Genomic DNA, 23,333 nt, shown 5'->3' with positions numbered 1-23,333 from the left:
TAAAAAAGCTTACTGTTGAGAGGTGAAACTGATAATTTTTTGACATTCTGCCTTTTTTAGACTTAGAATCTTATTTTAGACTTTGTAAAAATGATCTTAATAATCTTCACATAATTTATATGCTTTCTGATTTACGTTATAAATGAAACATGTAAGTGTATAAATCTTTAACCAGTATTCACAGGTCAGTGAATTGATGAAGAATATAAGTAACTGATATTATTTAATGATGTGTGTTTTGTCATACCTATCCTGGCATGCCAACATGATAATTATGATGAGTCTTTATTATTTGTATCTTAAGTTATAAAACATATTTGGCTAGAACCTTGAAAAGTTTTGGCATGTGTGTTGTATCATTGGAATTGATATTCATAATTAATCACATGCATCCTTGGTTACTGTCAATGTAACTTTCGTAATTTTTAACACTTTAAAATTCTATAGATGTACTTAAAACAAGTAATGTCTTAAAAGGACATAAATGAATAGCTTGATAGTATGTACCTCCAAAAAGAAAGTAATGGCTTACGATAATAGCTTTCATTTTTAAACTGTTTTTATATTTCTAACAGTGAAAGAAGGAACGATAAACACTCTAGTTGGAAACCATAGTAAAATGCTGTATGTTTATCAAGATATTACACTGAAATGGGCCACTCAGCTTCCCCATGTTCCTGTATCAGTAAAAGTAGCCAATTTACAGTAAGTTACTTGTTGAAGTACTTTTCCAGATTCATTTTTAGTAGTGAAATTTGCTTGTAGATCCTAACAGGGGATTCTGAGGTATGTAACAAATAAGGTGACTTCTAAAATGAAAAATTCAAAATGTTTGTTGTGTAAAATACTAATTTTTGTAGTGGACCTACTAGAATTTCTGTACTGTGCTTTAAACTTTGATTCTCTTGAGTAAAAATGGACATTGATCTCTCATACTTCTAATGAAGTAGTTTCTTCTCTAAAAGAATGAAAAATTAAGTTTTGCTATCTGGTAAGATCCTTCCCTGAGACAAAATAATAAGGATGCTCACTGAAAATCTGTTCTTCATTAAACGTTTAAGAGCATATGAATTCCAGACATTGTTTGTTGGAACAGAATGTTCAACTCCAATGTTAACCTATAGAAATTAGTTTAAGAAACTGGTTAAAATGCTCAGAATTGTACTGCAACGAACCAAAACTTTTTGTAAAATGTGCTTATGATGGATAGGACAGGGACAAACCTGTCTGATGCAAGATGAACTACTGAGAAATGATGACAGTGTTTATTACTTGTGCCAACTTTCTCACTGAAATGAGAAGCAAACTACAGAAAAGTTCTGCTAGTGCTTTTATGATCCAACTTATGCCTACATGGTGGTGAATGTACCAGAGCCATGGATGTTACTGGCTTCCTGTTGTTTGCAATCATTGGGAAATGCCGTGTCCTTTTAGGGTACATTTCTTCTGGTACCTGTCAAGCTGATGGCTGTCATGACAACATGCTTTGGATTGTTGAACTATTCAACAATCCAAAGAATAGTTGACCACTAGTTTTCTGTTTTATCACGAAGTCTCATAATAAATGAAAATGCAATATCTGACTTATACAGAATAGAAATTTGTGAAGGATGTTTGTATTTTTGACTTGGTGGTCATTTTATTAAATTATTTTTAATTAAAATTAAAGGTTAAAAAGGTTACTAAATTATTTTTAAATGTTTTATAATTTAAAATTTTAATTTTTTTGAAGGTTCTCTGAAGAGAGCTTTGCTGGTTTTCATCCAACAGGTCTTAAATTAAGAATTTAACAAATCACATCTGTGATCTAATTAGTATAAAACAAATAATTATGCAGGATGTTTAAGTATAGCTTTTGTAGTTTGGAAAAAATAGTGTCAACAGAAAAAGTGAAAAAGACATTGAAGTTTTTTCAACAGCATATTGTACTGCCATTGGTATATGGAATTATTTACATATTATTCAAATACTTGTGGAGGTCCCTTCCAACCTGTGGTTCTGTGACTAAGAAGTTTTAGGGACATAGTTTAGTGGGCATGGTGAGGATGGGTTGATGGTTGGACTAGATTATTTCAGTGGTCTTTTCCAACCTTAATGAGTCTATGATTGTATAATTCTAAGTTCATGCATATTCTATTTGTTCTATGTAATATTTAACACTCAGTAGTTTGATCTTGTTGAGAATTTTGAGAGCCTGCTAATTTATCCTAGATAATTTTGTTGGTTACAGGCCCACAATTTCCATACACCTATCTAATACTTTTATTATTATTATTATTATTAATTTTGTCCTGTGGAGAACATAGACGACAGTCTATTTATACAAATCTCTTTTTATACAGATACTGATGAATGAAGGACTGTGTGTCTGTCTGTATAGACCCAACGGCCTGTATGGCAGAAGTACAGGGCATATGAGTTTCAGTGCTACACTTATAGCTTTCTGTTGGAACATATGCACTATGCTTGTATTTCATACTGATGTTTAAACTAAAGATAAGCTAAACAGTAAGAAAACTGCAGTAAAACCTACCGAGATAATAATTTGGTTTAAACAAAGGATATGCTTAAAAAGAAAAAAAAAACTTGAAAGAGGATTCTCTTTTTATGTGAGTCAGTGTAGTAATTTTCCAATACTTACTCCTCTCAAGAGAGGCCGCAGTCTCAGCTGGAGCCCCTGGGCACTACTGCAACATAAATGATATTAAGTCTGTTAATAATCATAGAGTTGTTAATCCTACACTGCTGAGAGATGGAAGCGCCTTTAAAATGACCTATGTAAAGGAATTATTTTCACATTCTTTCCACTTTTACTGCAAAACTTACAAAGTAAATGGAGCATTCTGAAAGCAGGTGTCTTTGCAAATCATGTATGTTCATCTGCTTATTGTGTGTGGCTCTGGCTTGTTGGATAAGGAAAGCAGTATTAGAAGATATTTCATGTAAGTTCCCTTGGGGCAAGGTTAGTGTGATTGCTTCTGTAATGGCAGTCATGTGCTTTATTCTGTAATCTTGATAATTTGCCTCTAAGACCAGCCCTTCACATACTTTAGAGTATTCCAAGTAAGTAAGTTTGGTTTTATTGTGTACCCTTCCTTATTTTTTATGATTTTATTTTTCCTCTTACAGTAATTCAAAATGCAGTATTTCCCTATTGCAATACCGGTATGTAAATAATGATAATAACAGACTGCAACCTTTGGGATTAAATTCCAGGACAAACTATCATTCCACTTTTTCTATCATTCCACTTTCAGAAGCATACAGGGAAAAAGCAGAATCAAGGTGGTTACTAATAACATTCTTGCTGAGGTCTGTGTGTAATCTGAAGATGATGTATTTTTTAAGCTGTTGAACTACACATTTTGCCTTTCTTCCATTGTAAAAACCTGAGTGTTATCTGCCAAAGAATTGAAGACTTATTATAATAACTCTTAATCAGAATATTGAACCACAGGCAAAAAATTGAGGTTTTATCTTGCTCTAGGTTTTACCTGAAGATCTCTGTAGACGTCACTCAACTGGAATTTTCAGTTAGATGACTTTTTTTTTTAAAGCTGAGGGAATCCTGCATGCTTAACACTGCCTGGATTGCTTCAGTGGTAACCACTTGCACTGAAAATTTGGATTAATCTGTACTGCTTAGGACTTTGTCTCAGTGCAAATTCATCTTCCCATTGATAAGCCTGCTTGGAAGGTTTCATGTACCCTGTGTTGTTCTTAAAGCTATGGCTGTTAAAAAGTATTCTTGATGAGGCTGAAACTCCTTGGACAAAATGGTCTGGCTGTTCTGCCTGAGTTAACTTAAAAGTAACAAACAAAGGAAAACCCCCCAGAACAAAGCAAGACACAAAACAAAAGCAAAGAAACCACACTCTTCTAGAGGGTTTGAAGAGAAACTGTCCATATGCTACAGTTAAACAGGGAAATCACGCGAATTGCAAGAATTTCCATTCCACTCTCATTTTCAATGTTGAAATAGTAACTGTGAGTGCCAGTGTTTGCTTGGTATCCACTGTAGTTGCACAAATATCTCCTTTGCAGTGACTTCAACCCCTATTCCCTTTCTTTTATGCTCTCATTTGCCTTTCTTTGTTTCACTGGAGAGACCTGTTTTCCAAGACCTTCAGTGCACCTGAAGATCTCTTTTGCTAAAGAAATTTCATTAGCAATCTCTCTCTGTTTTTAGATTTGATTTAATCACTTTTTGGTGCTTCCTAAGACATATTACATTTTCCTCTCACACTCTCCCATAATTCAAGTAGTTATCTGGGGAGCAGGTCCATAGGAATGTGCTTCTGACAAAGCTGTTTAAAGTTGCTGTCAGTTCAAATGCCTCATATGAAGGTCATTTTTTTTTTCCTTCTACCAGGGAGTAGAGCCTTGTAAAGTCAAGTATCCTAATCCTACCCGTACCAGAAAGGTGGGTCATGTTTGTCTGAATCACCTGAAATAACTTTTTGAGAAAGTAGCAGAAAGTAACTTTTTAAGGGCTTATTAGAGGTCGTATTTGTTTTTCTGTGTCTGAATTATCCTGTCTCCGTATGCTTGACCATAAAAGGTCCTTGGAGTGGATTAAAATACTTAGACCATCCACTTTTCTATTTATTTGACACTAATTCACTTGGCAAAGCTGATCCTAAGAGTACCATGTTTTAATGGCGGATTGATTGTACTAAGTATTATGCTGACCTGGATGACCTGAAACTAGAACATTGTGTTAAGATGCGTTCACCCTGAAGAAAAATAGCTCATGTTGCTAGCCTCAGGGATGTTTCCATCATAAACATCTGAATTGCCACTGTGGGTTCAGTTAAAACCACATAGATAGAGCATTATAGCTTGGATATGATCTCGGGAAAGGGATTTCTGTTTTGATCACTTCCAAGTTAGAAATCTGTTTTTGCAATAGGAAAGCATGAAGACTCCAAATCTAGGGCTTTGGGGTTTTTTTCTGTTTTTTTTTCTCTGTTGGCTAGTCTTGATTTTGATTGTATTATTCATCCTTCACATTTAATCTGATGAGCCTGTGAATGCTGAAATGTGGCCCAATTTCTTTTCTTTTAAATTGAAATAGACATAGTGAAATATATATATATATATTTATATTTATGTATATATTTTTTTTCCAAGATGGTATTGCATGTTGCTCCTATTTTACATTTTCTGTGCTATCCATCAAGAAATGAAGCCTAGTAGTACCTTTAAGGAGGGGGAAGAAGTTGTTCTGATGTGGAATTTATCTACAGACATCCGATTTTTACAGTAAACCAGCCATCTCTCAGGGTTTAGGAAAGATAACGATTTCCCTCTCTAATCTATTGGGACTCTCGTCTAGGCACGGGTTTATCAGTGAAATTTATAATTAAATGAAGGATAATTTTACCTTCAGATTCATTAGAATTTGATTAGAAATGCCCCAAAGAAAAAACATTAACCCCACCTTTACTGCTTGTCAGTAGGTTATCGAATGATTTGCATACACAATGCCTCTTGTTTTTAGGAGCTTAATTTAATCCGGAGATTAAATTATGGGAATGAACTTTATCTTTTGTGAGCTTTTGTATGTACTGTGTCTGTGAGCAAAAAGACTACATTTCATGGATGAAAGTTTGTTGTAGGAAACAACCCACAAAATGATATGTGTGCCTTGTAAAATATTCCTTTTATTATGAGAGGTTGACAGGTGTGGACAAATTGGTGAAAGTTACTGGAGTACTTGCTTTTTCTTTCATTTATTTGATACATATCATTTTACTTGGTTATGGAACACTTTTGTGAAGAGGAAATATAAAGTGTATGAAGCAGCCTTGAAGAGTATTGTTTTGTTTTGTTTTCCCTTTTTAGTCCAGAAGTAATTTAGCACCTTTAAGGAATAAGAATCTCTGAGCTTCTTAAAAATATTGCATCTCCAGAAGCCAACTTTTTTAACTAGGGTTAAGCTTATAAACGTACTTTTTGATTTGAGGAGAGGGTTTTGAGGTGGAGGGAAAAATACCTACATTAAAACAAAAGTAACTGTTGAAAAGCCAGGAAGTAAAAGTAGACTTCACGTGTTCAGGAGGCAAGCAGGGTTTCTTAGTAAGCTTTATCCACACTTTAACTCATTAGAAACTTCAATTCTACCTATGTTTATAATGAGGAGTGACCCTGTAAAAATTATTTTCTGCTGAGTGCTAGGACTGTAACTGACTGTGGCATTTGAAATTTACTGAAGTCTTTTTTTTTTTTTTACTTGTTATTACCTCTTCATGTATGATCACTGCAGGCTTGACTACATAGAAGTTATGCTTGAACTCCTAACGTTAGTATTGTGAATGACCAGCCCATTAAAACTGTATTACATAGTTATGTACTTGTCAGGTAGCTGCTTATTGGTGTTTTTGTTTTGACTTATACTGTAACTTTTTTTTTATTGTGGTTTCTACTCAATTAGAGACTTCTTTTAAAGTAAGAAATTTAAGGTAGCGTTGTACAGGCTTGGATATAGGAAATACCATAGCTTACTGAATCACTTCAAAGCCATTGACTGAAGATGCCGTAGTAGTCCAGGTCTGTTACTATTTGAGAAAAAAAAACGAAGAAATTCAGTATGTGTAAAATTTCTAATGTTGACCTGTTAGAATTCCTCCTCCTCACTGTCCTTGTGCCTCTTAGGTGGTCCTTACAAGACTGTAGGGAATATTGACTGTTTCTATGTCTTTAGCCTCTCACGTATTGATTTTGAGGAAGACATAATGATTTACACAAAAAATGTTTCCACCAATGCGTGTAGAAATAATTAAAAAAAAAAAGAATCAAAGAGACTATTTGACTGATGTAGATGATGAGAATAATTTTTTTTGGTGTGTATTCTTGCTTGTTTCAATTTTTGTTTTGTTCTGCATGGTGCTGAGAGTGGTTACTACACTTTTGTGTCTCTTGAAAAATTCCTACTTGTTACAGTTATGCAAGTGCTCTACAAGAGAATATTTTACAATATTTTTGAAATATTTTGTAATGTAAACTCTAATTTTGGAGATAGTAACTTCAAATTTACTGAAACAGTCTTGTTATGGGCTAAGTTATAAATTTACTCCTACCTGCCTCTTTCCTTTGAACTGTCAATGTTATTTCTCCTGTGTTTGGCCATTTTAGGATCTTATGACAGCAGTGAGTGTCTGAAAAGAAGTTTCTGATGCTGGAACCCTAGATTCAAAAGAATGTGCAAGGAAAGATACAGTGATTTTTGTGGTTTATCGGTTTACCGTGTAGTCCGCTATTTTATTGCTGTCCAGTCTTTCCCTTTAGTCTGCAGCTTGCATGAGAGGCTGAGTATTGCTCTGATGATGAGAAGTGGTGACTCTGATGACCAGCAGGGATTGTCCCTACAGTACTTCTAGACTTTATGCCGAGTGATAAGTGCTTCTTGGCTCCGGACTGTATTACAGGCACTTAGAGGTTTGTGTTTTGAAAGGGAGCATTAAGCTGAAGAATACACTTATTGCATTTAAAAACATTGTTACCTTAAATGCAAACATTTAAGAACTTTACAGTTATTTCATGCATTGATGAAGAAAATCACTTTTTTTGCCCTCTAGAAATGAACTTTATCTAATAGTCCTCTTGGATTTTCTAGTTTATTAGTATTTCATAATATTAGAATGACTAATAGGAAATGCATAGTTTGCATGCCTTTTTGTCTAATGACTTACAAAGTCATAGTTCCCTGGAGACTGTTGCTCACTGGTTTCACAGAACCAAGACTTCTCTTCCACATATGAGTAATAACTTCAGCTTGATATGGTTAACGTTCATCTGACTTTATGGCACTTTATCTGAAAAAGTTTCAGATAAACTTTCTGATTCAACAACCTATCTCTGTAAAGAAGAAGGCTTGAACCTAGTGCTTCAATTCTTCATTGCTTTGTTTACTTCCCAGATTTCAAATCACACGTAGCCCAACAGGCTCATCAGTTTAATTAAGGACGTGAATCAAAAGATGGGAATTCAGAATCCTGGTATATAACCATTGCTTGAAAATGTGCTTATTTTTATGATGTTTTGGCTTACAATGTTTTTTTAAAAGAAAATTGAAATCTGCAATCAATCTCCATGTGAGTGACTATCAGTCTGGTTGAAATATGAACTTGAAATTAAAGCTTATTCTCTGGCATAGAATCATAGTACATTGGATGGTTAGGCGAACAAATGCACTTGATGTACCTGCACTTTCCAAACAGTAGAAAGGCAAAAGAAACTGAACTGGAACTGGAACAAATATGAAGAAATATTGTAGTCGAATAAAGAATATGAGATGTAAAAAGGCTATCTTCTATAGGGAAATAGTGGGTGGAGTCAAAATAAAACCCTCTCATTGAAATTTTTTTTAGCTATCCAGATGCTAGAAAATACTTTGTTCTTCATTCCAGCCCATCTGTTATTCCTTATTATAACTCACATCACCACAGCTACCACAACTGTTAAAGAATCACCATATAAAAAATGGCAGAACTTGCATATAAAAAAAGCAAAACTTAGCACTTCTTACATGGTTTTATGAAAGGAAAACTGCAGGAATCAAACTTTATAGTTTGTTGAAAGATTTTTTTCCTTCTTCTGTATAGTAGTACTGTAATAGAAGCAATGCCAGTTATGACGCACAGTATGAACTGTTCGGTTATATGCGCATATATATATAAATTTTTATTTGAGTGTTCTGTAAGAATATGTTGCTTGATCTGAGAAGTTAAATGCAGAAACTTCTACAATTGTACTTAAACATAATTGCATTTTAAGGATATGTTTTTAGAAAAGAGGAAAATTATTGCATCTGGTTTTCATCACTGAATTTCCACTGCCATTGTCAAGAGATAGCTGTACAAAATGTTACAGGTTTTAAAGGTCATTCTAAGAGAAAATTTTAATGTGCATAGTTTATGCAACCACAAAATGTAGATGTGACTGCTTTTCCTGTACCTTAGCAGGATTCTGATCTTGCAAAAGCCATAGATGTGCAGTGTACTATGTCCAGAATATACTCTGATTCATGACTGAGGTTTTCTAGCAAGTTAGATCTCCATGTAGTATACATTGTATGATATTAAACACGTGCCCATATTGCCAGTTCTCCTAATTTTGTTGCATGTCACTTATTTGCTTTTTCAAAAAGCCTAGTTTTTATAGTCATGTGGTTTTGTAAGGGTTTTGGCTTTCTTTAGAATAAGAGGTAAAATATTAATACCTTCCTGGTTCTAGAAGAAGCCTTAAAAGTGGAAATTCTAACTATTCAAGAACAAGACAAATTACTCCCCATTCTAATATTCAATATAAAATACTTGCTATTAAACAACTACTGTGTGTGGTGTAGTGTTTTTTTGTTTTTGTTATAGTTTTTTGTCTTTTAACCTCCAATTTCTCTGTGCTTGTTCATGCTGTGACAGAGTGCAAATGTAACTCTCAGATTCTGAACTCCATGTTGGAGTTGGGTGTTGAGCAGTAGGCTGGAGCTAATGGATGTACTGTGATACACGTTCTGCCAATGGAAGTGTTGGACTTGTCTGACTAACAGTCATTATGAAGAGTCTGTTGATTTTGAAAGTCTTGAATATTATGCTGTTAAAAGGAATGACTTTCTTTTTTTCCATACTAGGACTAACAGGTGGGAAACATATGCTGATCTATGGAGGTGACAGCCAGCTAACAGTGCAGAGTGCCAGAGTTCCTTATAAAGAGCAATGGTGCTCTTTACAAGACAGGGTCATGGGGCAATGATAAGTGCTGTAACAAGTAATCGTATATGGACTTTTTTGGGCCTGAAATACTGGTGAATTTTGAATTTTTCAAGCTCATCAGTGCAAAGCTATGTGAGGAGCTGAGGAGAAAGATGGAATTTAATTTCTGGAATTCTTTCTTTTGAAGTTATGTAATTATTCCATCTTCTTAGAGTAAATTTTCTGGGGTAAAGATACTTTGCTATGCTTATGTTCCTTATATACCCTAAAACTCACAAAACCTGTAATGGTGGGGCATATTTGAAACCAGTGGGTGGAGTTCAGATGATAGTGAATTTCTTTGGTCCAAAGAGTGATTTGATCTCACCCTGAGGGAATAGCATCGGAAAGAGAGCTGGATCTGATTGAGGGTGCAGAATTAAAGGGGCACGAAAAGTAGAAGCAGGAGCAGACTCCTCTTCAGACTTGATTAACTGAGTAGCTGTGATAGATTGGCGTGTCCAAGATGATTGTATGGCTAGGAGGCAGTAGGTAGTGCTTTGCATCATGATGAGTTACAATACTAATATAAAGCAGTGATCGCTAAACAATGTATTTATTTGTAAGATGTGTATCTTTGTTTTGAGCTCATGCCTCATACAGACTATGATTGAAAGAAACCTCACAAATGGTTTATTGAGGTGTAGTTTTACAGTGCTTAATGCTACATGTCCATAGCTGATTATCTTCCATAACCCCTGAGACCTGTCATCATGGTTATTCCTATTAGCCTCCTTGTAGTCTGTTCATAGGTAGCTAATTTTCCTCATGTGCTGTCTAATATTAAAGAGCTGATGAAGGAAACAGCTAAGAATAGGCTTTTACTGAAACAAGAAACTCAATAGTGTAGATTTTGTCAGTACAGCCCCTGGCATTTCCTATGTGTTCCTTGAAGCAGTAGTGCCGCTCCAGCTTGCCTGCAGTGAAATAAACTCCATCCACTACCCTGAACTGAGAAAAGTGAAGGGTTAGATGAAGGATAAACCTGTGAGGCCTGCAGGCCCTGTGTTCACTGTGTTGGAGCTGCCACCTTTTGGTGCAGCCTTTGGTGAGCCTCTGGGAGGAACAGTGCAGACAGCTGCACTTGTCTGCTGGCAAGGGAAGCTGGCCTTGAGACAGTTTTCACACTGAAGGAGAAGGAGGTGCAAATGAAAAGACAGCAACAGTTTTTGATCTAGATCTTAGAGTGTGTGAAGCTTGGGGGAGTTGGGTGTCAATTTAGAGAATGCCGCTACATTTCTTAAGTACTGAACTGTGAGTAATAATTTGAAATGACTTGTAGATCCTTCTTGTAACTTTTCATATATTATACTTCAGACTCTTTACATTTTTGCCTAAAACAGGATCGTGTATTTTTAGAGGCTTGTGGCATCACTTTGAATATCTTGTTTTTATTCTGCTTTGGGGTAAATACTACTTCAGTTTAATTCTGTATTGTAGTAGCCAGCTATGGAACCATTACTGCTCTTCAAATACTGTTTTGATTTGTTTTAACCAAAAACACATGAAGTTGGTTAATCCATTAGAAAAGATTAATTTCCTGTATATATGATTTGTAGCATGTACTTATATTGCATATCTAGCTGGGCAGTATCTGTACGGTGTGCTCTGTACTGTAAGGAACCATAGAATCATATAATACCCTGAGTTGGAAGAGACCCTGACGGATCATCGAGTCCAACTCCTGGCTCCACACAGGACCACACAAAACTCAGCCCATATGGATGAGAGCATTGTCCAGACGCTTCTTGAACTCTGTCAAGTTCAGTGCTATGACCACTGCCCTGTGGAGCCCCTTCCATAAGGAAGGAGATGATGATGTGCATCTCTGTCCTCTCAGTCCATGACTCTGCATATCATGCATATTCTTGCATACAATGACCCCTTGCATTTAAATTGTCAGGCTATTGTACTAATTCTGTTCAATGAATAACTGTGGTTCATTTGATGTGGCACAGCAGCTTTTAGGGCTTCTGCATGAGAGGCAGAGCGACTTGGCTTGTCCGTGCCAGCCTCGTGGCAGCGCACTATGGTGACCCGCAGGTGGCAGTAGCGATTTGGCAGAAAAAACCCCGACCCAAACTGGTGGGACGTGGTGCTTTTTCTTTTTTTCTTTTTCTTTTTTTCCTCATTTGGTCATTAGACAGCTTTTAGCCTTTTAGACAAAGAATCCCTTGCAAAGGGAAAACTGCACCAGCTCAACAACTGCCTCAATTTGTCTTCCATTTTTGCTGCTGCCCTGTATGGTGTCATCATGTAAAGGTGACACCTAGAGTTGTGTGGCTAGTGAAAATATCCTTGCTCTCAAATACAGGGCAAAGGAATACTGCCTTTGAGAATTCCAAGAGATCTGAGAATTCCATAGGCATTCAAAATTCAAGTCTTTTATTCTGTTCCAATTATCAGAGCTTGTAAGAGAGGCAAGGTTTTGACCTGTTACCTTAGTTGTAACTTAAAAAAAGAAAAAAACAACAACAACAACAACAACAAAAACTTTTTTTTTCAAGAATTATCATGATAAAATCAGTTTTCATTTTCCACTTCCACTTACCTGCTTTTTTTTTTTCTAAGATCAACAATGCAAAATTATGACACAAATTGAATGGAAAAACAGTGCTTTCCTGTAGAACAGCACAAATCATTTGCTACTTAATTACGTTTAATAGAGCACATATGATCAAGTAATGATAATTCAATATTATAATTACATTATATTTTTGAACGATCTCTTCAGAATGCCATACACATACAAGTGTTACTTTTGTGATGTAAAATTGAATAAAGATTTTTAAAGAGGTAAGGAATTTTGAAGTTACACAAGGAAGATCGAGGTACCCAGTCAAAGATCAGTGGTAGTGGTCACTAAATTGCACCAGTGATACTTCAGACATTCAGCAGAAGGTCTGATTTCTGAGTAGGTGTTCAACAACAGAGTAGAGTTCTGACCTTTACTCAAATAATTTCATGTTAGAAAGTTCTTAGCTTATTTCAAGTAGTCTGGTCTTCTCTCAGTGTTTAAGCAACTACTTCACACAGTTACAGACAAAGTGATCTCAAAATCATAGAGAGACTTAGCATAATTGTTTTTTTGCCGAAAGCACTAGACAAAGAAGTGCAATTGTAGTTTTGCTGTTGCATACAATAAATTACTTTAGAGGACGATAAAATGAGAATTGCATTTAAAATGTTTGAGCAAAATTCAGGAATTATTTTCCTAGTTCAGTGGTTTATAAATAATACATTATCAACAATGGCCTGAAAGTTGCACTGCAGACCATTTTGTTTTCTGAAGTTATCGTTATGAGTAATATCACTGATAAAGACTGCTCCTGAAATTGAGGTAGAAATTTTAATTGCTGTTATAAACATAAATAATTAATACAGTAAATATTGTAAGTAACCAGACCTTGTAAGTGGCTTGGCTTGTTCTCTGAAGTAGAGTCTGTAATTCTAAGGCAATTGTTTGAGTGATCAATTTTGGTATTATATAACTGGAAACATGCAAAGCATTTTAATTTCTTTAAGAATTGTTGTCAACAATGTGTATAGTAAGAGAAGACCTAGAGAAAACATATGCCATTCTTATTACCCAGAATCCAATAAAGATAGTTTTTTTTTTGGTTTTTTTTTTTTTTTCAAATTATTACCATATGTGAGTAGGAGTTGCTTGGTACTGTAAAGTTATTTTAGATACCAGAATAATTTGTTTCATAGTTTGAATTGCTCACTGCTAAAATGTCCCCTTAGATTTGCTATTACTTTGACTATTGTGTGATATATAGTTAAAAAAAAAAAAGAAAAAAAGAAAAAAGTTTATAATAAAAGAAATTTAACAAGTAATTGAAATTCCAGATCATGTGTAGAATGTGCCAAATAAATAATGGCATTTGCAGGCATATTGCATGAGTGCAGTAGCTGTGGGGAAACTACTATAAAACTGTTAAGTACACTCCCCCTCCCCCTGCCATCTTTAACCACTGTTATAAAGCCTTGAGAAAATAAAGCAATCTTGACTGGCTGACAAACACTCCAGCAGAGAAATTAACGTATTATAAATCATATGTTACAACTGGTTAGCCATATTTCTCTTACTGTTTCTATTGATGTACAGATTTATGAAGAACATTAACAAGGAATGATTTGTGAAAAAAGCTTTTTACAATATTTGTATGTTTTGCATTGAATGACCTTTTTAGGAACAATCAGAACAGTAATTGAAGGGAAAATAAGCATTTTTAATGCTGCTTTCTTAAAACAATGCTTTTGTCTTTGAGTTAGTGCAAAGTTAAAGGGCACTATGACTAACAGGAAAGTTGGTTAAAGTGAGTTTATTTTAGGGTGGAGTTTTTGAATGTGCATTCTGTAGTAGCTTCTTTTTGCTGACATAAACTTCAAATCATTAGGGAAACCTTAATTTGTACAGGAAAATCACTGAATTTATTTGTGCTGATTTTATTTGATAGACTGATTATCTGCAGATGACTGCCAATTAATAAGATACATAGGAAGGACTGTATTTACCAACTGTTTTTGAATATATTGTACTTTACTAGTATATCATCAAAGATTTATTTCTAACAATGTAGCTTCATGCCCTTTGATTCACATTCAGATGTCCTCATGGGACTTTCCTTCTTATCTTAATGGATTTAGAGCCCCAGGAAATACATTTTAAAATTCTGTTGTGTTCAGGTGTCAGAGTTCTCTTTCTTCACTTATGACTGAACTCTATATACTGAGCTATTTGAGTAATTATTGCAACAATTTTAGACACTATTTGTTGTAACTAAATAACAAATTATGAAGAAATCAATATTGTCTTCTAATTTTTTTTCCTTAAAGAGTTTGTTAGGGTAGACTTTGAATCCTCTGCCTTATGGTGCTCACAAAGGCAGGCTTCTATTACTGTCTGTGTAGGTTTTGTAGTAAATGTTAGTATTAAAAAAAAAAAAAAGTGAGAAGATAGCTGGAAACTTTTCTGTAGCAGTAGGAACAGTATTTCACAGTATTCCCCAAAAAGAAGGCTGTTTGTATTTAAGAGAAGTCTATATGATAAGGGAAATGATGTGTTTTAAGTCTCTACTACGTGTATTCTGTGCCAGAAGACACTTTAGTTTTAATGGTGCATCTGCAGAAAAAGGCAAACTAAGGAAGGAAGGATACTTACTGTTAGGAAAAAAAAAAAAAAAACAACCCACAAAACCCCCAAAATCCTCAGTTTATAGAATTTCTTACCTGTATAGTGCTTATTCCAGTTGAGTTCTCAGGTCTACATGTAGTTTTAAGTGTACAGAGTTAGAGTGACCTCAGCTACAGTGAAATTATTTCCAGAATATTTGATCCTGAAACCAACACTTGGACACAGGCCTTAGCATTTTATAAAAAAAAAAAAAGCATTTTGGAATGTCCAATTAAACCATCAATTTACAAAATTAATCAGCACCACCTGATTTGACTTCATAATTACTTCACCCTAAAAAACTTTGGAATGCAATTCCCTATTTGTTTGTACTGGTTGTGGTACTTGTTCAAGACACCTCAGAAAACCAGATTGAATTTTGTTTATAATTTTTTTTAAACTACCTGATTTTTGATGAGGAAATGTTTGAATGACATAAATGTATAATGTTTAAAATACTTTCTGATATTTCTTCACATACTATGGCAAGGACATTTATATGAGAAATCTTTTATATACATCTAATTAGTGAGATAATGCATTAGGCATTCTTTTCAAAATTAAGTTCTCAGTGTTTAAGAATGAAATTATTTAATATATATTTGCTTTATGTAAGGACAGTTGTACTTGGAACAGAAGCAGTGTCTGCTAGAAGTATGGAAGGTAATAAGTACGGAATAAGAGCATATTATGGGTGTGAACATGATACTGTTGTGTGATTATAAAAGTAAAGATAAATTTATATTTTATTTGAGCGCCTTACAAATAAAATAAAAGTTAACTTTCTCATATTTTTTGCTGTTAATATCCTTACTAGTTTTTACTATTTAATTCCCCTTCTGTTTTTGAATATCATTCAAGCTGAACAAAATGTTAGTAACAGTTGTCCCATATTTTTTTAAATACCTTTTCAAATGTTTTATGTGCATCATACCTGATCAGATAAACAAAATATGAGTGGGATTTTGGAGATTGAAGTAATGTTCCCTGGAAAGAAAATAGGTTAGGGTGTAGCTAATAAAATAATCATTTGTACCAGTCCAGTGTAGCGTAAGGGAACCTTCCATTCAGATCCATGTGGTCTCCTTTCAGAAAGACACTGCAGGGAGGATCCAGCCAGAGTTTCAAGCTGGCACTGTAGATGCAGTAGCAGTCAAAGAATGGATAAGGGGTGCTACTGATTCTGTCAGAGTCCTTACTACTATCGTCATTGTGAATATTTTCCATTAACCAGTGATTTGTTCTAAATGCATCCTTTCCCTTCCCTTAATTAGTTTTCCATTTAGGTAATTCCTCTTCCTGCATACCATCCTTAGAAAAAATAAATAATGAAGAACGAGTAACAGTTTGTTCATAAAAATGCAACTGTACTGTCTATTTAGCTTGTTTGTTCTGGTTCTTTCCTTTGTCATTTTTAAACAGATTCTGAGGTATCTGGACGATACTTAAGTAATCTTCTAGCACAGGGTGGTCCTTAAGTGTGATTGCAATAAAAATATTAATAAACACATCTAAATTGAAGAATAAATATTGTTTTGTCCTGGTCAAATAACTTCATAAAACCAGGAAGTCTTATTACGTTTCTACATAGATGGGTAAGATAAGCATAAATTCAATGTTATAGTTACTCCAATGATTCTTTACAATTTCTTAATGAGCTTTATTCTTTATACAGAGGTCTGAAGGGTGTCATAGTTACTCTGAGTGACAATGGACATCTGCAGTGTTCCTACCTTGGTACTGATCCTTCACTCTTCCAGGCTCCTAGGGTTGAGTCTAAGGAAATAAACTATGAAGAATTCAATGCTGAAATGAAGGAGCTTCAGAAAATCATCAAGGAAGCCACAATAACACAAGGTATACTTCTCACATTTATTTAGTTGTACTTAGTTTAACTAACTGGTTGCCATTTGATTGGTTAACAATTTATTTTTCTTTCCGTTTTCATAATGCCTATTGGAATTTACAAGATTTAGGTGCCCAATTGCACATAATTATCACTTTTGCAAAGATTTAGAGGAAAAAAACTGGCAATGCATATACTACTTAAAGGCAAGAATATTTCAGTAATTTCAGAGCAACAGTCTGGCATACCTCTCAGGCTCTTGAGAGAACAGAAGTATTGACAAATTCTGTTTTGTTATTTCAATTTTTTTCTTAAACATTATGCAATTAATAAAGAATGACTTGTTAAAAACAACTTTTTGGTTGCCTCTTTCAAAAGTGATTGTATTTGAGGAATATTGGGAAGGATATAAAAAGTGTAATAGTGATCAAGGTAAACACTGTAATTTACACATATTGCATACGCTAGGTGCTGGAACAGGCTTTGGGCAATGGAACTGACTCAACTCATTGTAGTGGTCACAACATCAAGCCTGCTGGACATCAAGAAGCATTTGGACAGTGCTCTTGGCCTTAGGATTTGGATTTTGGGTGTTCCTGTTTGGAGCCAGCAGTTGGACTCAATGATCCTTGTGGGTTCCTTTCAACTCTGGATATTCTGTGATTCTAATAATTTGTACTTAGTTTGTTCAAATAACGATGTGATTTTCTACAAAGATCCTTCAAATTTTTTGTTTTATAACTGAGGCTTTTAAACAGAGGATCTGACTTGTGCAGGGAATTGGGAGCGTGCAATTTTACATGAAATTGTGGAAAAAAATCCTAGGCAAATAGAACAACTTAAAATCTCTTTCTGCTCATAGTTAGCCTGTTCTTAATATGCATTGAAGAAATAGTTGGCATTTTCTTTGTTGAAAATCCCTAGAAAATGAGGAGAGATTTGTAAGCTGAAGTAATAAGCTTGATTCTACAACTCAAAGATTTTTTTTTTGTAACTGCATATAACTTTGTCCATTATTGTCATAATAGACTGTTTTTTTATTTTTTATTTTTTTATTTTTAACAAACCCAGTAATTTAAACATAAACGTGTATAAAATTGCATTGCTTTTACCACAGCCCTTCTAATAAATATTTGACTGTTTCATCTATTGTAAGACTGTTTCATGTGATTATTATAACCAAAGGAAAGACAAGCATGATGAAAACATCTGTTTGTGAAGTGAATAAACTTTTGTTTATTTGTCTCAAAAAATTGTGTAGAGAAAAAAAACCATAACTGTTCTTTATAACTTTCTGTAATAATACTATTGGATCTCTAATGATAGTACGAGATTTACTTGTTTCCTATGAGTACTGCTGATCTTTTACTTTCCGATTTTGCTCTAAATTCACTCTAAGGAGATTTTGCTTTGATTTAACTGGATGTAAAATCTGTTAGAAAGCCTTTCCCGCAAGAAAAACTTTTCACTTAATTATGAAGAATGCTTTCTGTTTAGGAAGATTTTGATTTGTCTCATTTTGACTATGTTAGATCTTTAGCTGTCTTAAAATAATTGTTAATCGTGGTTAGTTGGATACAGAATACCTTTGAACAATGCTCACCATTCAGTTCCTCTAAACATGATCTTTAAAATGAGTGATTGATTTTTCTGTCTTGTGGATTCACATGTGTGCAAGTAAGAGCTGGTGTTGTTTTGAAAACACCTACCCTTACATGGAAATAATTTTTCTTTGTTTCATTTTGACTTCCAAAAATGGAAGTCATTTGGAATTAGGTCATCATATGAAAAACGTAGAGCAGCTATTTCCATAAATAAGTCATGTATTTCTGTTCAGTGCTGACCATTAAACTGTTGAACTTTAGTTATTTTATACGTTTTGGAGGAGGTTTTAGATTACAAACTGAAGAAAAATTTAAAAACCTTTCTTTTTTTTAACTGTTAAGCTAACGTAAATCTAATGATATTTACATCAGCTTAGTTGACTTAAGTGATTAACCATAGATGTTTGACTCAGTTTAACAGTAAGAAAAAGATGAAGCTTTTACGTAGACCTTGGTTGTGTTGTCTGTCCTATTTCTAATAAAAAGATGGCAATATGACAGAAATTGCATCAGATGTTGCTGAAGGAGAAATGGTTTAATAGGTTTAGAAAAGGAAGATCTACTCTAATCCAAACAAGTAAAAGGGATTTTTCTGTGTTACGTGCAATTGGCAGAACCAGTTGTGCGCAGTTGGTACTGCTAATAGGTGACGCTGGAGAAATGTGCTTTGATTTTACTGTTCTTATTCCTTGCAGTAAAAGGAAACTTTTTCATGGAGCAGAAGAAAATGAAAACTTAATTTTCCTAGTTTTCTCAATAGAGTTTTTTTCCCTTGATTCTCCTGTTAGAAAGAGACATAAGATGCTATTATGACCCACTAGTTGTGAGTTATTTTTGCGACCCTACATATAATAAAATTCTTGCAGCTTTCTGAGTCTGCTCCTGTGCTTATTTATCCAATTAATATGTTACTTTCCCCTTCATATCAAGTTTTCTTGCTGTTTGTTTTCTTCCACAAATATGAATTTCCTGTTTGTTTTTTTTGTTTTTTCAACTCATTTAGTTTTTAGAGATAGAAGTATATTTCAGGAAGATGCAAATACCTTAGAGCTAGACCTTTCTCCCTTCCTTTTTCTCCTCCCTTTACCCGCTTAGAAAAGTGTACGTAACTTTTTGCAGTATGTAGATGCCTTACTTTGAATTCTTACAAAATTTTTAATGTGTGGTTTTACATTGTGGATATAAATGAGTTTGCAGCATTCTTTACCTTATATGTTAACATTCTTCAAACGAATCAGGTAACATACTGTAAACAAGACCCATATAACATAGAACTTTGGTAAACCTTTTTATGCAGAAGAAGTTCTGAAACTGGTTTTAGTGACACTACGCTATCGGACAGAGGTTTTCTGCCTAGCTTTTTCATCATGAAATTATTTAGATCAAAGTGTACCATGTGAGAGATGTTTGTATTTTGGGGATAGGATACTTTGTTAGAGGTGTACTATTGTATATAAATGTGGAAAAAAGTTTTGTTTTTTTAGAAAAAACTAAAGCAAAACCAAAGACTTAGATTTTTCCTAGGACCATTGAAGATCATGGATAGCGTATGTAAAATCCTGTCATAGAGTGCATATAAGTCTTTTTTTTTCTTTCCATAAGTCAGAAATCCAGAATGGAATCCAGGCTTAAGCTGTCTATAGAAATCCAAAAACAAAAACAAAAACAAAAAAACCTGGAAATTCATTTGTTCAGAAACTCCAGGCATTGTTGATAGTGCATTTAGAAATGGAGGTGCATATTTGTCAAAAAAAGAGCTTACTGATTTTTCTCTTGCTTTCTTTCAGATATTTTGCCCCAGTCTGAAAAGCACAGAGATCTAATTGTCACTGCAGAAGTTTCACCGGACTTGGATGTGGAGTCTGTATGTACATGTGTAAAAATAAATGACAACCCTTTTTTGAGAGCCCTTTTTGCTCCTCTTTGCAAGCAGTGCTACCTGACATGCTTCTCTTTATCTTGCAAGTGTGCTGTTAATGGATGATAACTTGCTTTATAGCAAATGTTTAGAGACAACTTTCTGATGCTGCAGAGTTCAGTCAGATTTTCCTCCATCTTTAACAAATCAGATCATTGGGTGAGAGAAGTAAAACTAGAAAATAAGTCAATAACTATAGATATTATTTATGTAGCACATTAGATACATAAAATAACATGCAATATTAGGTTACTATAGTTCACAGCTGCCTGTTGGGTAAGCGGATGTAAGTTCTATACTTCCACTTTTTAGGTTTGAAAACGGCAATGAAATGTGAGGTATTTTTGTAGGAGTATTGTGTATATCGTAGCCATCATGTTTATAAATCTAATAACTTGCAATGCACGAGCAAGCACATGGTATGTTTCTTCATTTTTGTATAAACAACTTGTAAGACTGCTTGCACACATACTTGCTATTTGAGGTAATGTTGTCTTCGCTTGTTTCTGGCCTATTTCACAGCATGTGATATAGCATAAGCCTTATATCTTTTTAAACATAGCTGAAACATCTGAAATAGTGATTACTATTTATTTATATTTGGAACTGAGCTTCTGCATAGCATCCAGTTGTCTATCAGAAACGTGTTTTTGTCAATCATTTTACCTTGAGTAATTAAAATTACGTTATGTTTTGTTTGGTGACCTTTCCAATTCAATTTTGGCTAAGCAAAAGTAAGTGAAGAAAGACTTTCTTAGAATCTGGAATAATTTTGTATTATTTAGAACTGTTAAAGCAGCTAATAATGGGGGGAGAGGGAGGAAAAAGTAGTAGTGTCACCCTCCGGATCTTTTAAAGATACAGTGCAGTAATCACTCAGCAATGCATCATAATGAGTAATCTCTGGCAGGGTGTCATTCAATATTCTCTGGTGTGGCAACCTAGCTGGAGTTTATTGATCTTATATACATACATAATTTATGAAAACCAGTTCAAATATAAATTTAGTCGAATTTATATTGTTGGTTAAAGATTTTCATGTGAGCCTTTCAGAATATGGTCGTTGCACCGTAACATATGTAACTGATCATTTCTAGCTACTGATTTCTGCAGAAACAATTTTCATGACTATCTACCATTTTAAAAATACACAGGGAACTGCTTTTTAATACTTTAGAAGTCTATTTGATACCTTTATTTAAAGTCTATTACTACTCCTGCTGTTGCTATTATTTGATAGAGACCTCTTTATAATATGGCCTAGCACTTGCCTGTGGAAAAGATTAGTTGATGAATAAAAAGGACAGAGTGACATGATCTTGGCTAACTGTCATGATCTCCTCACAATGCTTAAAATTGTTAGGCCTGCAAAATGCTGTAACATTGTACTCATTTGCCCAACCTTCCAGATGCAGGTGTTCTGCTCTGGACATAAGTAACTCAATATACTGAATTAACTACAATCTTTAATCTTTATTTATTATATCTTAGTTTCCTGAAGGGAAGAGTTTCCTGGATGTTCCTTCACTGTCCATCTAGAAAGGAAAAAATAATGTAAGACTTGTCATAGACAAGGATGAGTGAAAGCTAATGTGAGAACAATTTTAGGGCTTCTACAGGCTTGCAAATACTATTTCTTCTCATGTGAAGAGATATAAACTGTGATGTGTAGTAGGAGCAAAGAGTATTTAATGCCATCTCCTAAGTACAGCCTCTGATTCAGAAGTCCCACCTGATTGTGGTATGGTATGAATATAGTATACCAGGGCAAGGATCGGTCTCTTTGCATCCATGCTAAGGTTTTAGGACCAGCCACTGGTAACTGTCAGAGATGGTTTGCTTGACAAGCCAGTTGTCTAATCCAATATGAAAGTTGCTGTGTTTTTACAATGAGAAAAAGTACACCATGCACAAATGAGAGTCCTACTTCTAGAACCAGAAGGAACCTACCACCTTCCTGACTTCTTAGGAACTTTGCATATGTGAACCTTATATTGTCATGTTGAGGTGAAAAAGAGTGGATAAACCACATCAGATTTATTACCATTATTATTTTGAAAACATTGCTCCCATCATGAGAGAATGAATTTGTGCTGGGAATTTAGTATTACAGCAGAAGTGAGGTATTTCTTCAAAACAAACTAGTTTAAACAAATAGGAAAACTTCTTAAACTGTTGACACGGCCCTGTTGCAAATTTAAATCTGTGCATAAAACAAGATATTAAAACAGACTGCAGTGCCAAGATGAATTTTGCATTAGATGAAATTACCTAGTGAAATAGACATAAACATGAGTAACAAAATGCTTGCCATAGTTTCTTTTGAAGTTCAAAATATATTTATGGTTATAAGATTGCATGCTGTGCTCTGTGATTTTATAGTACATGCTAAGTTTTGTATATAATACGTTGATAGATTGGAAGTCACCTTTCCTTAATAAGTAACTGGAGGAATTTCCAAAATTTAAATAAATATACAGAAAAAAGAAACATGCCAAGCAAAACAGTTCGAATATTCATATATACATCATAGTGTATTAGTTCCTTATTTAAACGATATTCATGAACTATTGCTATCCTTTTTGCAGGCAATTTCAAACAGGCTTTACGTTTTCAGGAGCTCAGAAATGTATTTTGTATATTTTAGTCTGTCATCAGAATGATAAGTCCTTTACAGTTAATTCCTCGTTTACTGTGTTGATGATAGGAAAGTAATATTACATTTATTGTGTTCACTCATTCGTGCGTAATACTGAATTTACTGTTTTCATCTTTTTCTTCACAGCAAGCCATTGACAGTGAAGTAAAAGCAGAGGTAGTACCGTCAGTCACAATAAAGGTACTGTGCCTGACTCAAACCATAGTGAATAATGGTGGCAAATTTTAAAAAACTTGTAGTGTTTTCTGTGTGTTTCACTTGTATTATGAAAATGAGTAGAATTTGTTCTCTTTTTGTTCATATGACAAGTGTTTATCTTGCTTGAAATAAGAAGTTGAAGTAAGAAGTGTTTGGAATTTTATTTCTGATAGATTT

General features: G+C 34.3%; 1 protein-coding gene across 21 annotated transcripts in view; it reads left to right on the top strand.

Moving 5' to 3' along the window:
* The window catches only part of BBS9 (Bardet-Biedl syndrome 9), a 304,545-nt gene that overhangs the window by 35,819 nt on the left and 245,393 nt on the right, over window positions 1-23,333 (top strand). For all 21 annotated transcript variants that reach the window (XR_005855929.2, XR_005855930.2, XR_005855928.2 and 18 more), the window contains 4 exons: window positions 576-705; window positions 16,607-16,788; window positions 20,169-20,245; window positions 23,085-23,138. Coding sequence is in view for 17 of the 21 variants with exons in the window: in XM_040690175.2 (XP_040546109.1) it covers window positions 576-705; window positions 16,607-16,788; window positions 20,169-20,245; window positions 23,085-23,138 (443 nt within the window). In the remaining 4 variants the exon portion in view is untranslated. The remainder of the gene's footprint in view (window positions 1-575; window positions 706-16,606; window positions 16,789-20,168; window positions 20,246-23,084; window positions 23,139-23,333) is intronic.

Source organism: Gallus gallus, chromosome 2, assembly GCF_016699485.2.
Source record: "Gallus gallus isolate bGalGal1 chromosome 2, bGalGal1.mat.broiler.GRCg7b, whole genome shotgun sequence".
NCBI lineage: Eukaryota > Metazoa > Chordata > Aves > Galliformes > Phasianidae > Gallus > Gallus gallus.
Note: the sequence above shows the minus strand (reverse complement) of the source record. Positions and strands in the feature narration are given on the sequence as shown.